Here is a 15,639-nt window from a genome sequence, read left to right as displayed (position 1 = left end):
TGGGCAAACTGTTTCATTTCCAAGTACGCTTCAGCTCCAAAGTCCAGATTGTTTGACCAGTGTGAGTGCTCCAAACCTCGCTCAGGCATGTTACACTTGGTTGGACCTTGCATGGACGGATGAGGTGGGCATCGGAAAGATATGACTGCTCATGCATGTGCACAAGCTCGGATGTGGAACACGCATATAACCGATGAGACTCCAAGTTCCACTCAACGGTCATTTTTAACAATGGCAGTGTTAGAGAGCTGTTTCTGACTAATGTGATTCAAGATAAGCCACGGAGTGAGTAAAGTTACGGGCATGCTGTCTTAGAATCTGCTGGATGTTTAAATAGACATGATTTGTTTTGCTATTAAATATCATAAAGTGATTTCACTGGCCAGTGATGCACTCAATGTGTCTTATCTTTACTGAAATAACTCCATTCAATCAATAGTTTGCAGACTGCTGTACGCACCTCTGATTTCCACACATAAGACAACAAGCAGAGCCCCGAGATTTCCCATTTTCCCATTCCTAATTTCAACAAAAAAGGATGGGGATTCCACACTTGGCAAAATCTCATTACTGCTGAGCTCCGATCAGATGAGCACAGCAGAGAAGATGTCAAAGGGCTGTGCAATAAAAGCTGTCCCAGATGCTGGGAAGATGTCTCAGCACATTCTGTAGCTGGGTGTGGACCTCCATCTGTCCAGCTCAGCTTCATTGCTCCAGTTAAACCAAATCATCTCTATTTCTCTTTGTCTCACAGGTAGCTCCTCCTTTAATTTCCTCTTCTATTCATTTGTATTTTCTCTTTTAAGTATGTTTCGTTGTATGCAAGCAAACTTTTTTTGCATACTGTCATTTGACTTCTTTTGCCTCTATTTCAACCTTATCCTTCCCCTCCTTCGTTATGTATGTTATTTTTTCTTCTGTTCCTCTACTTTGGTTCATTTTATTCCTTTTACCTAAACACCGCATTCCAAATTATTATGCAAATTGGATTTTAGTGCCATAAACATTCAATCAATTTCTTGTTTTTCAGTGAAACTCATGGATGGTATTGTGTCACAGGGCTCTTTGGATCACTGAAATCAATCTCAGACACCTGTGATAATTAGTTTGCCAGGTGAGCCCAATCAAAGGAAAACTACTTCAGCAGGACATTACACATTATTAAGCAGGCTGCAGGTTTCAAGCAATATGGGAAAGAAAAAGGATCTCTCTGCTGCTGAAAAGTGTCAAAAAGTGCAAAGCCTTGGACAAGGTATAAAAACATTAGATATTCCACAAAAACTTAAGTGTGATCATCGTACTGTGAAGAATTTTAGCTGATTCAGAGCACAGGCAGGTTTGTGCAGATGATGGCATAATAAGGGAGGTTTCTGCCAGACAAATTCATGGGATTAAGACAGCCGCTGCTAAAATCCCAATATAAAGCAGCAAACAGATATTTGAAGCTGCCGGTGCCTCTGGAGTCCCACCAACCTCAAGGTGTAGGATCCTCCAGAGGCTTGCAGTCATGCATAAACCTACTATTCAGCCACCTCTAACCAATGCTCACAAGCAGATATGGTTGCAGTGGGCCCAGAAATACATGAAGACTCATTTCAGACAGTCTTGTTGACTGATTAGTACTGTGCAACCTTGGATGGTCCAGATGGATGGAGTAGTGGATGGTTGGTGGATGGCCACTGTGTCCCAACAAGGCTGTGATGTCAGCAAGGAGGTGGCGGAGTCATGCTTTGTGCCGGAATCATGGGGGAGAGAGCTGGTCAGCCCCTTTAGGGTCCCTGAAGGTGTGAAAATGTCCTCAGCGAAGTATATAGAGTTTCTGACCATTTTCCATTTTCTTCCATGGTACAAAAAGAAGAGCCGTGCCTTCCGGAGCAAAATTTTCTTCATGCACGACAATGTACCATCTCATGCTGCAAAGAATAGCTCTGTGTCATTGGCTGCTATGGGCATAAAAGGAGAGAAACTCATGGTGTGGCCCCCCATCTTCCCCTGACCTCAACCCTACTGAGAACCTTTGGAGCATCCTCAAGCTAAAGATCTATGAGGGTGGGAGGCAGTTATTTAAGTAAATATGACCTCCTAATGTTGCAAATTCAACAAATGACCATTTTCTGTTCTTTACAAACTATAAAAAAATGTTTGGAAACTCTGATGTACATATATTTTACATATATTTTTTGAGTTTTTTCTTTTTTGAAAAAGAAATACTTATCATTGGGTGGTTTGTCCAATAAAATCTGAATTATTCTGTAACAGTTGATGACTGAAAAATTATACTGACTGTCATTTGCATCGACTATTTAGCAAAATCAAAAAAGAAAATCTCATTTGCATAATAATTTGGAATGCGGTGTAGTCCTGTTTAACCTTTTTTATTCTCTATCCTTCTTGAACCTTCCCTCTATCATCCCGACCAAGTTATCCTAACATTTTTTAAACTTTCCTTCAGTCCCTTCCTTTCTTCCCTTTGTTTCTATATTCTCATCTGACTAAAGAGAACCACGCTAATCCCTATAACTCCCTGCTTCCTCCTTTTCTCTCCTTCCCTCTCTGTTACCTTTGCTGACATACCTTTTATCGCTTCTCCTTACCTTCTGAGTCATCATTACTGCTGTGGTATTTTGCTCTATACTGCTTGTCCGTGTTTAAAACCCCATAGACTACTTTCAACAATAACACAGCAATGTTAGGCGCGCTTTCTGTTTATGCTGCTATAAAATCAAAATTGGAACATTATGGCAGGATAAAGGCAGATGTTTCTTCACGCCTTAAGCACAGCAGAGAAAGGTGTTATACCTGGGCCGTGGGGACCATTGGCAAGTATAAACTACTTTCTGCCAGGGAAAGAAAGAAATAAGAGACATCTTTTTAAAGGCTTAGATCCCCCCTCCTTCCCCTTTTGTGTAGCCTCATAAAAAAAGCTTGCCACACAATTTGCTTGATGTGTAGTTTCTGTGGCAAATGGCAACCAGCCCCTGTAGCTTGATGGATCTACTGGAGTGGAAAACAGCCAGTGATAGAACACAGAGGGGGGAAAAAGCAACTAAAACAAAAAACAGTCATTTTAGATGAGATGAGGATCAGGACAGAGAGAGAATGGTATTTTTGTGTTATTCACTAAATTAGGCATGTAGAGTTTGTTTAAAAAATCAGCCTCATTTAAAGCTAATATCTGAGGCTTTTATGTTTGAAGGCCTTCATTACATCAGCTATTTGTTAAACAAGCCATAAATGAGCCATTTCAGGGCAGATGTTTTAACAGAATATTTGTATTCTACTGAGTCATACTGAACATTCAGTTTGGCTTTACTTCTTATTCACAGCACCATCTTTTTCCTGATTTTCAAACTTGATGCACGTTAGGTAGGCACGTTAGGTTCATGTTTCCAAAACCAAAAGAGAATATATCTTAAATCCAGCGATCTAGCAAAAAACTGAACATCACATTCAGACATTATAGTGGTAATATTTGCCCCAAATGTGTTTTCCATGATTATTAATTGTACAATATTTTCCTCCAAAGGCTCCAAAGGTTGATGTGAACTGCCTCCCACCCTCATAGATCTTGAGCTTGAGGATGCTCCAAAGGTTTTCAATAGATTTGAGGTCAGGGGCCACACCGTGAGTTTCTCTCCTTTTATGCCCATAGCAGCCAATGACACAGAGCAATTCTTTGCAGCATGAGATGAAGCATTGTCATGCATGAAGATAATGTTGCTACGAAAGGCATGGTTCTTCTTTTTGTGCCATGGAAGAAAGTGGTCAGCCAGAAACTATATACTTTGCCAAGGTCATTTTCACACCTTCAGGGACCCTATAGGGGCCGACCAGCTCTCTCCACAGAGTCCCAAAACATGACTCTGCCACCTCCTTGCTGATGTCGCAGCCTTGTTGGGACATGGTGGCCATCCATAAACCATCCACTACTCCATCCATCTGGACCATCCAGAGTTGCACGGCACTCATCAGTCAACAAGACTGTTTGAAAATGAGTCTTCATGTATTTCTGGGCCCACTGCAACTGTTTCTGCTTGTGAGCATTGGTTAGGGGTGGCTGGATAGTAGGTTTATGCACGACTGAGAGCCTCTGGAGGATCCTACACTTGAGGTTGGTGGGACTCCAGAGGCACCGGCAGCTTCAAATACCTGTTTGCTGCTTTGTAATGACATTTTAACAGCTGTTCTCTTAATCTGATGAATTTGTCTGGCAGAAACCTTCCTCATTATGTCTTTATCTGCATGAACCTGCCTGTGCTCTGAATCAGCTACACATTTCTTCACAGTACGATGATCAAGCTTAAGCTTTCGTGAAATATGTAATGTTTTTATACCTTGTTCAAGGCTTTACACTCGTTGACATTTTTCAGCCGCAGAGAGAGCCTTTTTCTTTCTCATATTGCTTGAAACCTGCGGCCTGCTTAATAATGTGGAACATTCTTCTTAAGTAGTTTTCCTTTGATTGGGCTCATCTGGCAAAGTAATTATCACAGGTGTCTGAGATTGATTTCAGTGATCCAAAGAGCCCTGTGACACAATACCATCCATGAGTTTAATTGAAAAACAAAAGAATAATGTTTATGACATTAAAATCCAATTTGCATAATAATTTGACACGCAGTGTAGTCTCACTGCAGGATGTGCAATGCTGTGTGTCTAGCAACTTCTGTGTTGTTTTTGTTAGCCAAAACATGTTTCGTTTTTTTGTGACTGTGCAGAGTCTGTGTGTCTCTTCTGCATGCATTCAGGCTATAGGTGACACCACAGATGAAGTTGCATGATGCTCCAGACAGATGAGGATTTATGCAAGTCTAATCCTAGGTGTGGGTCTGTGCTATTAGCAGCCTCTCGTGCCAGCGCTTATTAATATATGGACCGTTAACACAGGGACGAACTGTCTGTTTATTTTACAGCTTCATGTGTGAGCTTCAGTGTGTGAGAATCACAGCAGCTTGGCACAGTTGGCGTTAAATGGTAAATTAAACTCAAGGGACTGGCCAGGTCTGCTATGATGACATTTAAGTTGCTCAGTTTATTTCTAAAGTTTATGAAGAAGCAAGTTGCTCTAACTGCTTGTAATCACCTCTTTTCCTCCCTCTCCTTCATGTGTTCATCAGAGCCACAGAGAGCTGCACTAGTGGGAAATTTTAAATCTGAAATCACAATATTCATCACAGAAAGAAACATTTCTGCATTGTAATTTTTTCCCACATTTGTTAAACCCTGCATTTTGTTTTTTTCAGTGGACATGCCAAATAGACTGTTTCACATATCCACAGCATGGGCTATGGCTCTCATGTTTCTGGGGAGGACATTGGATGAACGTCCTGTCTGTCTCATTTGTTGCAGGCCAGTAAGAGCGACGAAACATGACACAATGTGAACATGCCCAGCTCTGGAGAGTGAACTTGACACAGTAGCTGCTACAACTTGGGACTAAAGGGGAGTCAGCTGGTGAAACAAACTCATGCTGAGGCTGGTTAGGAGAAGAGCAAAAACGTCCTTTTGCCAAGAAAAGCTTCCAGTTCCATTCTTTGATCTTCCTTTAATAAAAAGTGACACAGTAGCTTCATCCGAGCTAAGCTCCACTGACAGACACTGTAAACCAGCAAATTTTGAATAAGCGAGTGGCATAATAAGCCTGTGAACTAAAACATTTTAGTTCATAATGTGTTTTATGACATGAGATCCCTTTTCAGGGGTTATAAACTTCATTTAAAGACCAATCACATAATTGGGGCATTGAAGGCAGTCTCAATTTGAACACACATCTGAGAAATTCATCTTATTCCGACAAGACTTCCTCAAACATAAAGTACTGTGCAGAAGTTTTAGACATGTAGAGTGCTAGCTGTTCTTTACAGGTCCTGATGAGGGCTGAAGAGAGGAGGGAGGGCGGCCAGAGTCACTGTCGACATATTTGACATGTACATGTGTCGCTCAGCAGCCAAGGTTGAGCTTAACAGCATTTCTTTTGTCCGGGCCTTTGCACCCCTAGTACTATGCCCAGCAACCACCAACAGTTTTCAGTTGCTTAGAACAAACACACGACAACCAGGGGGTTGTGGCAACCCTCCTAACAGTACTCTATGCTATGTTTAAGCGCAACATCTACCCATAACTCCACCCTAAAGCCGTGTTTTTTTCTTTTTTTTTCATCAGATTATTTTCCCATGCCCTTGGTAATGTACAAAGACATCCACAGCATGACCTGGGTTGTGTCAATCCTCCTTCCCGCCCGATGGGGCCCTCAGGTGGGCGTACTCGCCATTACACGCCTTACTTCAGTCTCAAATTTTAGCCCAAACATGCCTGAAACTTCTGCACAGTACTGTAGATCTCAGTGTTTTACATGTTCACAGCAACCTTGTTCACCATATCTAATGTGTAAAGACACTAAGTTTGGATTTCCCTTTACAGGGACTTTAAGCTGGGGAGTGCTTTTAGATCACGACTGATGTTGACTATTTTGTAAGATCTGCTTTGCTGATCTGCACATGATGCTCCTGCTATTGTGATGATTCCTGATTATAAGCCCATGGATGTAAAATAATCTAATAGGTATTTTTTCATCATATTATATTTACTGAAGTAGTATTTTTTTGTTTTTCTTTCACTGTTCAAGAGGCAAACATACACAAATGTTATCGGGGTGTAGCTAGGGATTTTGGGCCGCTTAAAAGAATATTACACAGGGCCCCCCTTAGCCGATGAGCCAAGCAACAAAAGCTGCATCATTTTTGCAAAAATCTATACATTTGAATGTATTTCTGAACCATAATTTCCCAATGTATGAGCAACATTTTTACTATGATTAAATCAAATTCACTTACATTATTTGGCAGTGCCGGACTATACCATTTGGACATTTTTAAGGGAGGAGCAGGGGCCCTCCTGTATTTTATTTCTCTCTATTCGATACAAACTTCAGTCTGTGACCCAGTCCATTCAGTTGCTTTTGCTTCAATAAAGACATTAATTACCAAGAGAAAATCAGTATCCCCCTCCCCTCATGAATGCTATCCTTTGATAATCATTGTTAATCATTAACTAAAAGCATACAATGGGCCAATAATTTATTTACTCATTTATTCTATAATTCCAAATGACTATCATTAAAATTAAGCCTTAATTCAGTGCAGTAATTAGGCTTACATCTGAATTAGAGCACTTTCCACTTTAAGGTCATTTTATAGTTGTTGATGCTACCAGTGAGTGCTACTCTCGTCATGGACACCACTTTCATTGTTCAATAATAACAATGAGGTGCAAGGGTCAAATAATTATGCAGTGAAGGGTTATACGTAAAAAGGTCAGTTCATTGTTTTCTTGACCTGACCTGACTGAAATGAGCTCTTTACAGCTAGCTTTGAATAGAGGGAAAGAAAAAAAAGAAAAAGAAAGAGGTTGTACTCTTTAAATGGAAAGGCATTTGCTGTAGAAAAGCATGCCATTCAATTGACATTTATAGAAACGATTTATAAGAAATCTAAGTGTCAATGTATTAGATTTTGAAGAAGCATCTAAGTAAGATAAATTGCAACCTAATTTGGATTCACAGATGATCTGGAAGATAACCCACAGAACAAATTAGATCATGGTGAATGTGAGGGGTGCTATAATTATTGTGCATACAAATGTACTGGGAGGAAACCAGTTTGCAAAGTCACAGGGACGCTATGTAGATTGCCAAAATCAAACAGAAAAAAGTGATAAACTCCTTCAGTCTGAGGATTTCAAAGAAGGGCTGGAGAAATTTTTTGGCGCTGAAAACAAACTTTAAGCATTGTTGCACCACACCCCTTCACTTACGCCCATCACTACCAACTGGCACACCAAATAATACATTCTAGCAGAAATTTGTGAGTGGCCAAGTACAGCCTGGACTGGTTGCCAGTCACTCACAGAGCTGGCATATAGAGACAAACAGGTAAGCACACTTACTCTCGCACCTATGGAAAATTAGAGCGCATGTCTTTGGACTGTGGGAGGAACAAGCTCTATGCACGCATCACTTACGCATTTGACATTAGGCCGCTCACTTCTGGTTGGCAGACTGAACACAGGAGAATGGTGTATGATAGCAGAATTATTGCAGTTTGCTGCAGTTTATCCGCTGTTTGCAGGAGTTAACTGAGAACAGAATTCAATTTAGGTGAACAAGTACATTGCAACACACGGCAATGATGTCCAGAAGTGCTTTTAACCCGTCATTGAAATGTCATTTCAGCACGTCTGGATGCCATTATGATAAAAAGTAAACACAAACAATAATGGGAAAAAACAAAAAAAAAACAACTAAACTGGCAAATAAACGCAGTATAAGCTGGTCGGTGACAGTAGGTTCTGTTCTGGCTCAGCACATATCGTTGGGCGGAAGTTCTCAGGCCGCCTAATTCGTCATGTCTCACCCTGCTGTGCTTAGAGCCCACCTGGAATACCTGAGAACCCACACATGCTTGAGGAGAACATGAAAAACAGAAAGGCCCTGTCTGACTAAGATTTCAACCAGGAACCTTCTTGCATTGAGGCAACAGTGCTAACCCCTGCACCACCATGCAAAATCAGGTTTCTAAAAATCAGGATTAGGGCTTACCCTTGTTTCTGATATAGAGACGTAATTCTTTCGTAATTCTTTCAAAGGGGAAACAGCAGACCTAAAAACACTTATCATAACTGAAATACTAAAGCCCTTTTTAGCTAATTTTGTGTTTATTATGTGATAAAAAATTATAAAATTAAGACAGAATATTTTTATCTGACCACTGATTTTTATTCAGATTGCTACTCTGACATTTAATTGACATTTGATCAAGCAGTCATCCTATCTCATTGTAAAATAAAATCACAACCTGACTTAACCCTCAGGAATCATGAGAGACATTTTTGTCCATTTGGGCAAATTCTTCCTCTTTCTCTGCTCACCATTTTGGCTGTTTAAGTGCATATGGTCTAATTTTTTGTAACAAAGTTTCTTTCTTTGCAAATTTTTGAATTTAAATTTCAGTAGCTCTAATAGGTCAGGGGAACTCTGAAACTAATGTACTATCCTTTAAAGCCATTAAGGACAAAAATGTCCACTTCCAAAAAACTGCTATAAAAACTTAACAGATTCATATTTTTTTCTACTTTTTTGCATAAATCTCTTAAACAACTTCAGCTGTGCTCAAAACCACCAAACATTTAATCATTTTGAGGATTTTAACCATTTAGATACCAGTTTGATTACTTAAGTCAATGTTGTTTTTGTGAGAAAAGCCCCAAAAAAAAAAAAAAGTGATATCTTCTTTGAATAAAATGTTGGATGGCTGGGGCATTATTTCTAAATCCAGCTTGGACTATGATGATTAACCAAAATATTGACTGCCATGCATTATTAGTTTTTGTGTAGCATCTGATTTAAAATTTACTACCCATTCAAGTCATTAAGGACAAAAAACGTCCACTTTCAAAAACGGCATAAAATACTATAAATTAAATTTTTTTTCTGCTTTTTTTTGGTCAGATCTTTTGATCAACATCAGTTCTGATCAAAACAATCAAATATTGAATTTTTTTCAGGATTTTAACCCTTTAAATGCCAGTTTGATTAAAGGATGGGCATATTTTTTCTAAAAAAAAAACAAAAAAAAAAAACACACACAAAACATTAATTATTTTCCAGAAAAATAATGTTGGGGGTGGGGTGGGGAGGTTAAATCAGTCCTGGGTATGTCAACATTCGCTAAAATATTGACTTTGCTGCATTATTAGTTTTTGTGTAGCATCCAATTCAAATTTACTACCCTTTCGAGTCACTTGTGGACAAAAATGTCCCATTGACTCCCATTCAAACCACATTTTTTAATCTGATATAATCATGCATTTTGTAATAATATGGTTTTGTTTTTGAGAAAAATAGTCAAATTTGTCATTTTTACTGCTCATCACTTAAATCAGCCATTTCCCCATAAGGTCTGTCATTTCATTAGTTTTTGTGCTTGTGTTATTGAGCTTATTAGGCTATTTCAAGATAGTGTTTGTATGTGTGCATGTGTGTCTGCGTGTGTGCACGTGGGTGTGCACATGTGTGCATATGTTTAAGATATCACATTTTTAAAATTTTTTTCACAAAAAACAGCAGTGACTTTAAGTAATCAAACTGTCATTTAAAGAGTTATAATCCTCAAAATGATTGAATGTTTGGTGGTTTTGAGCACAGCTGAAGTTGTTTAGGAGATTTATAAAAAAAAATTAGAAAAAAATATGAATCTGTTAAGTATTTGTAGCAGTTTTTTGGAAGTGGACATTTTTGTGCTTAATGGCTTTAAAGGGCAGTGAATTAAAGTGATGCCTGAGGGTTAAAGAGAAGTGTTTGTACACACTTTTGTGAAGGTTGTGGAAGTGTTTACTACTGGGCAGTAGGCTCGCCTTTTGAAAAGAAACACAATACTTAAGCATGAGAAGTGGTGTGAAAACAGCAGCACTGTATCAGTAAACATCTGCCTGTCTCAGGTGTCCTTGAGCGAGACATAGAATCCCTGTCAGCTGCAGCGCTGCTGCTATGCAGCTGACAGTGACCTCCCGCTGGGAGCAGAGGAGGGCTGGGTTTCCTTGCTGGAATCAATACAGAATTGAATTATATAGCTATTGCCACAGCGGCGTTGCTGCATATAATCCATCCGGAGGAGCATAATCTGGATATGCCTGTAAAAGCTTTAAACTGTCACGCTCATCCATCTGTACACACAGAATTCACAGTACGAAAATACAGTACATCCTCCCAAAAGCATTATGTTGAGAGAGAAATGGGGGGTGCAGGGGGGAGGGGGTGCAGAGACGTCACTGTGCACCAAATCAATAAGCTTTTACTGAACTTGAATGTAAGTGTCCTGCTTGTGGCTCTAGAGCCTGTCCTCCCCTTTCTGCCTTTCTTTTTGCCACCTTCTCTTTCTCTGAAGTCCTTTCTGTTTCCACACATCTTTTTCCTTTTTTCTCCATCACTGTCCCTTTTCTCTCTTTTCTCTGTGTTTGGGTAATGAAAAAAATAGAATCAATGAATTCCTCCTTTGTGCACGCAGAGGTGTTGAATGGAAATCAATCGGCTATCTAAAGACAAGAGGGGCTGCGAAATAACACAGAGAAACACAAATGACTTTAGCGCTTAATACTGGAAAAAAAAAGAGGATGGGAGAGCCAGAGGAAGAGGAGGGGAGATGTAAAGACCGGAAGAAAGGCTTCGAGTGACTTGTAGTAAAAGGCTCTTTAATCACTGATCCCCTGTTCTCTTAGAGGGTTCCTTTTTGGCCACTGAGCTTCAAGATCTTTCCAACAAATATCTTAAAGTCTTTGGCTAAAAGTATAAATCTGCTCTTTTGTCAGATAATAACCATCAACTAACAAAGGCTTTGGTCTGGCTTTGTAAATTAAAGAGAATGAGAGGCAGCGATCTTGATATGAAAGGCTATGACTTCATATTTGAAAGACAGACATCTATAAAACTTCATCAGCGATGACTCCAGATGAGATATTCTCTGGATGGGGTTAAGCGCTGGTGAATTATGTACAGAGATTTAAATTAATATAAAAGGAAGATAACAGCAGTAGATTCTTCTATGAAAAATCAGTTCCTTAATTTATGCAGTGAAGTCTTCAGAGAGAGATAACTGCCGTCAGAGATCAGGGATATCAAACTCAAAGCCCGCAGTAATAAAATCAGTCTTTAGAGAGGGATTTAATAACAACCTAAAGCATTGTCATCATCGTGACCCAGACGGTCAATTTCAATGCTCCCTCAGCTCTTGATGATGATGAAGTATGTATGGGGGATTAGCAACGATATGAGAGTCAGATAATACTGCAGATTTCCCCACGAAAAGCTCCGTGTGTTTGTTAATTCCCCCTCCCCTATTTCAATGGAGTAAATATTTAGCTCAAATAACAATCATTCCCTGTGAGATCGATGTAATCTGTGTAATCCAGAGCAAACAGCAAAAGTCAAGAAGGGCTAGCAGAGCTCTCTCTCCCTGTCAAGGCCGTCGCGGTGAGTCAGCAGCGCAGAGTTTGCTGTCTTTTTTTTGCTTGGTTTGCCTGAGGATCATGAACTTTCTCACGTCAATGTTGGCCCGGCACTTTTGCTTTCCTTCCTTCTTTTATTTCTGTGTTCTGTGTATTTCTGGTTCCTGCAAAACAATGGTGTGCTGGGTTGTAATAAAACATGAAAAACAGTCTATATTTATGCCTATAAATAATTCTCTTAATATGTCCTGACATGATTATGTCTTTTTCTTTTTTTTTTGGTTAAAGAATGAAGGAATTAGTAGGATTGATTTGAAGCATGCTCGCTCATTAAAAAATCAGAACTAGCCCACCCACATTGGCTGATACCAACCATGTTTAGTGGTTAGTAAGTCTAATTAGCTTTCTAGCGTACTCAAACAGATGTCACCTGATTAGAGGACCACAAACGCCATTCTTAGTCAGTCAACAACATGCTTTAACCTTCTTTGTTAAACAGAGCAGAACAACAGAATTACAAACTGTATGCATATATATATATATATATATATATATATATATATATATATATATATATATACAGTGCTTAACAAATTTATTAGACCACCCTAACCCTAACTAAAGTAAGGTTTATACCACAGCTGCCCTAAATTAACAGCATTGGTAATTACCACAATAATTTTTTATGTTCCTGCAATGGTTAATAATTTAACCCAAATGATATTTTTAATGCAAAATATAATTATTATTGTTATCCATGAATTTTCAAATTAACTGATTTACAAAAAAACTGAAAAAATGGTAAAGCACATGAATATTTCTTGATTAATATGTCAAATTATAGTTATTTACTTGCATTCCTGAAGAGAAAAATGAGTTTTAGTGGTTGAATGTTATGCTTGATTCCTTTCTGACTTCTCAGAGAAGCCCAGTGAGCCGGCTCAAATTTGGGTATAAAAAGGTGAATTCAGTTTGAAATTCCTCATTCTTGTTCAAAATGGTAAAATGTGGTGAGCTCACTGAAAATGAAAGAGTCTGCATTAAAGCACTTCATAATGCTGGATGATCTTTGTGACAAATATGACGGGTGGTCTAATAAATTTGTTAAACACTGAAAATGTATGTATATATATATATATATATATATATATATATATATATATATATATATGTGGGTTTGTATATATATGTTTATTTATAGACATAAATAACTATGTAATTTTAAGTGAATGTGGAATATAACAGAACAGAATTAAGCTATTAATAAAAATGTATCAAAATTATAGGTATAGTATAGAAATAAAAACTATATGGTGTATTGTAAAATATATGGTTTTGCATCATCTAGAGTTTTAACTCTTTTTGTGCAATTTGAAGATGAGGATTATTCCCCTTTGTTGTCATAAATTAAAATGCTTTCAGGATTTCTAAATGAAAAGTGGAAAACTAAATCAATATAGAGTAAATGTACTAAAATCTTTTATATTTCATGGTACATCAGCTTGTATGTCTTAACATAATGACAAGGTGCTTGTGGAGGAAGACTGATCATCATGTCCAGCTTTAAGGACTGATGGACTGTGTTGTGAGGAGGGCATGACGTGACGGGCCAATGTTTTTTTTTTATCGTACTATGGAAGACATCATTCTTAACGACACTACGATAATGCAGGTCCTTACAAAAAAAAACAAAGTATTGACTGGGTGATTGTAGTGGCATGAGTAAAAATCAGCAGTAGCTTCAGCAGGCTTCTTTCATGTTAGCTGTTAGCGGCTAAGCTATCGCTATGATGTCTCACACTCGGGTTCGTTGTGTCGTCCAAGTATTTCACTCTGGCATGACATATCTTACAAGCAACTTGACTCCTATATAAGTAAATTTTCACTCATTTATTGTGATCTTTCTATAATCATAGTACAGAAAGGATGTCATACAATGCAATAAATGAGTTAAATATGGCACGTTGAACTCCCTTTACAGCAGGGAGGAACATCGTAAAAAGACGCACGGCAGCAGCTGCTGCATCACCTCAGCTCTGCAAACATGGTGTCCAAAACAAGAGGCTGATACAGACCGCATGATTTTTAAGACTGAAGAAGGATGTATTTTGTATTTTTTACTTTTGCTTGTTTTTAAGATGTAGACTTGAACTACTGTGCACAGCTGCAGTTTGCTCAGTCATAGAGTCCAGTCCTGCCCGCACCACTGACTAGTTTTCTGCATCTTATGTCTTAACGAATGTCAGAGGTTTTTGCCTTGTAAAACAAAACTTCTTTTCATGTGGGGGATTAAAACAGCTTCTCTCAGGATAATAAATACTTTCCCTGCGTAACTGTCTGTCAGCCACAAATGCAGACATCGTATCTCGCTTTGGTCAGCGATTCAGTTCAATGTCAGCCTGATATAATCCCTCATTACAAAAAATCTGTAATGGCAAACTAATACAACTAAATTTATTTACATGCAACATAATTCAGTGTAAATCAGGAGTGAAATTAGGGTCTTGTTCACTTGCACTGTAAAAACCATAGCCAAAAGCCGTAAACAATGGCACCCTGATACCATCCTTTTGAACTCCCTTGAAGCACCTTTTCTAGTGCCTTGTAGTGCCCTCGTAGCTCTTATTGTTCCTCCGTTTTCATGGTAATTATGTGCCCTTGGAAAAATTTGCAGCACTCTTGTAGAGCCTCATGGAGCTGTGGCAAGGTTCTCGTAGTGAAAAGATCCCAACAGGATAATTAAAGTTTCATGTAATCTACTGTAATCTAATCTAAACAACTCAGACTTGGGTAATGCTCTACCTCCACAGTAGACATATCATGGTTCAGTTTCCGTTATGTGAACAGTCTGACCCTTGTGTTATAAAAGGGTTAGGTAGTGTTTCTGTCAGTCTTACCTGTAAACCAGTGAGTCATCTTGGCTCCCGTTGTACTGTATCTGGAACATCCTTATTCCTGGAATATTCCTCTGGAAGTTAAACTTGATTAAAGCCGTTGATGACGTGGCCTCAGCCGTCACCACTCTCTTATCCACTCCACCCTTCACATCACCCGTCACATTGCTTCCATTGGCTCCGCCTCGGGTCGACGTAGAAATATCTGACGATCCTGGGTCGGGCTCCTGGATGTTGTTTGTGTTGTTGGAGATGTGTGGGAGTTTTATAATAACCAAGTCTACTGTCTGATGGGCTTCACCAGCAGGGTTAGAGGAGATACAGGTGAAGGAGCCTGTGTCTTTCACAGTACTAATTAGGATGTCAAGAGTCCCATTAGTGTAAACCAATGTTCTGGTGGAGTTCGAGACCAGTTTGCCCTCGGGAGAGATCCAGTGGATTGCTGGCTCTGGGTCTCCTCTTGCCTTACACCTTTAAGGAATGAAAACCAGAATAGAAGACATCAGAAACAAGACAGAATGAGGTCAAGTGTGCAAAAGAAGAGCGTTGCTCAAGGGTGTTTTTGGGTTCTCCTTCTCCCTTCCCAGACTGAGGAAGAAAACAGTGAACATTATTGATGTTGTCTGCTGTTTAAATTTGTTTTAGTTTTACAGGGTCTTACAAATTCCCACCAAATTTTTTTTACCAGTTCGTGGGAAAAAGTTGGAATAAAAAAAGCCAATCTCAAGGCCCTAGAGTCCATGGTGAG

The 15,639-nt window shown here is 39.0% G+C and overlaps 1 protein-coding gene across 1 annotated transcript in view; it reads right to left on the bottom strand.

Moving 5' to 3' along the window:
• The window catches only part of lrfn5a (leucine rich repeat and fibronectin type III domain containing 5a), a 190,174-nt gene that overhangs the window by 19,531 nt on the left and 155,004 nt on the right, over positions 1-15,639 (bottom strand). Inside the window, exon 8 of the mRNA XM_041811840.1 lies at positions 14,895-15,362. Within this exon, the coding sequence (XP_041667774.1) occupies positions 14,895-15,362 (468 nt within the window). The remainder of the gene's footprint in view (positions 1-14,894; positions 15,363-15,639) is intronic.

This window comes from Cheilinus undulatus, linkage group 18, assembly GCF_018320785.1.
Source record: "Cheilinus undulatus linkage group 18, ASM1832078v1, whole genome shotgun sequence".
NCBI lineage: Eukaryota > Metazoa > Chordata > Actinopteri > Labriformes > Labridae > Cheilinus > Cheilinus undulatus.
Note: the sequence above shows the minus strand (reverse complement) of the source record. Positions and strands in the feature narration are given on the sequence as shown.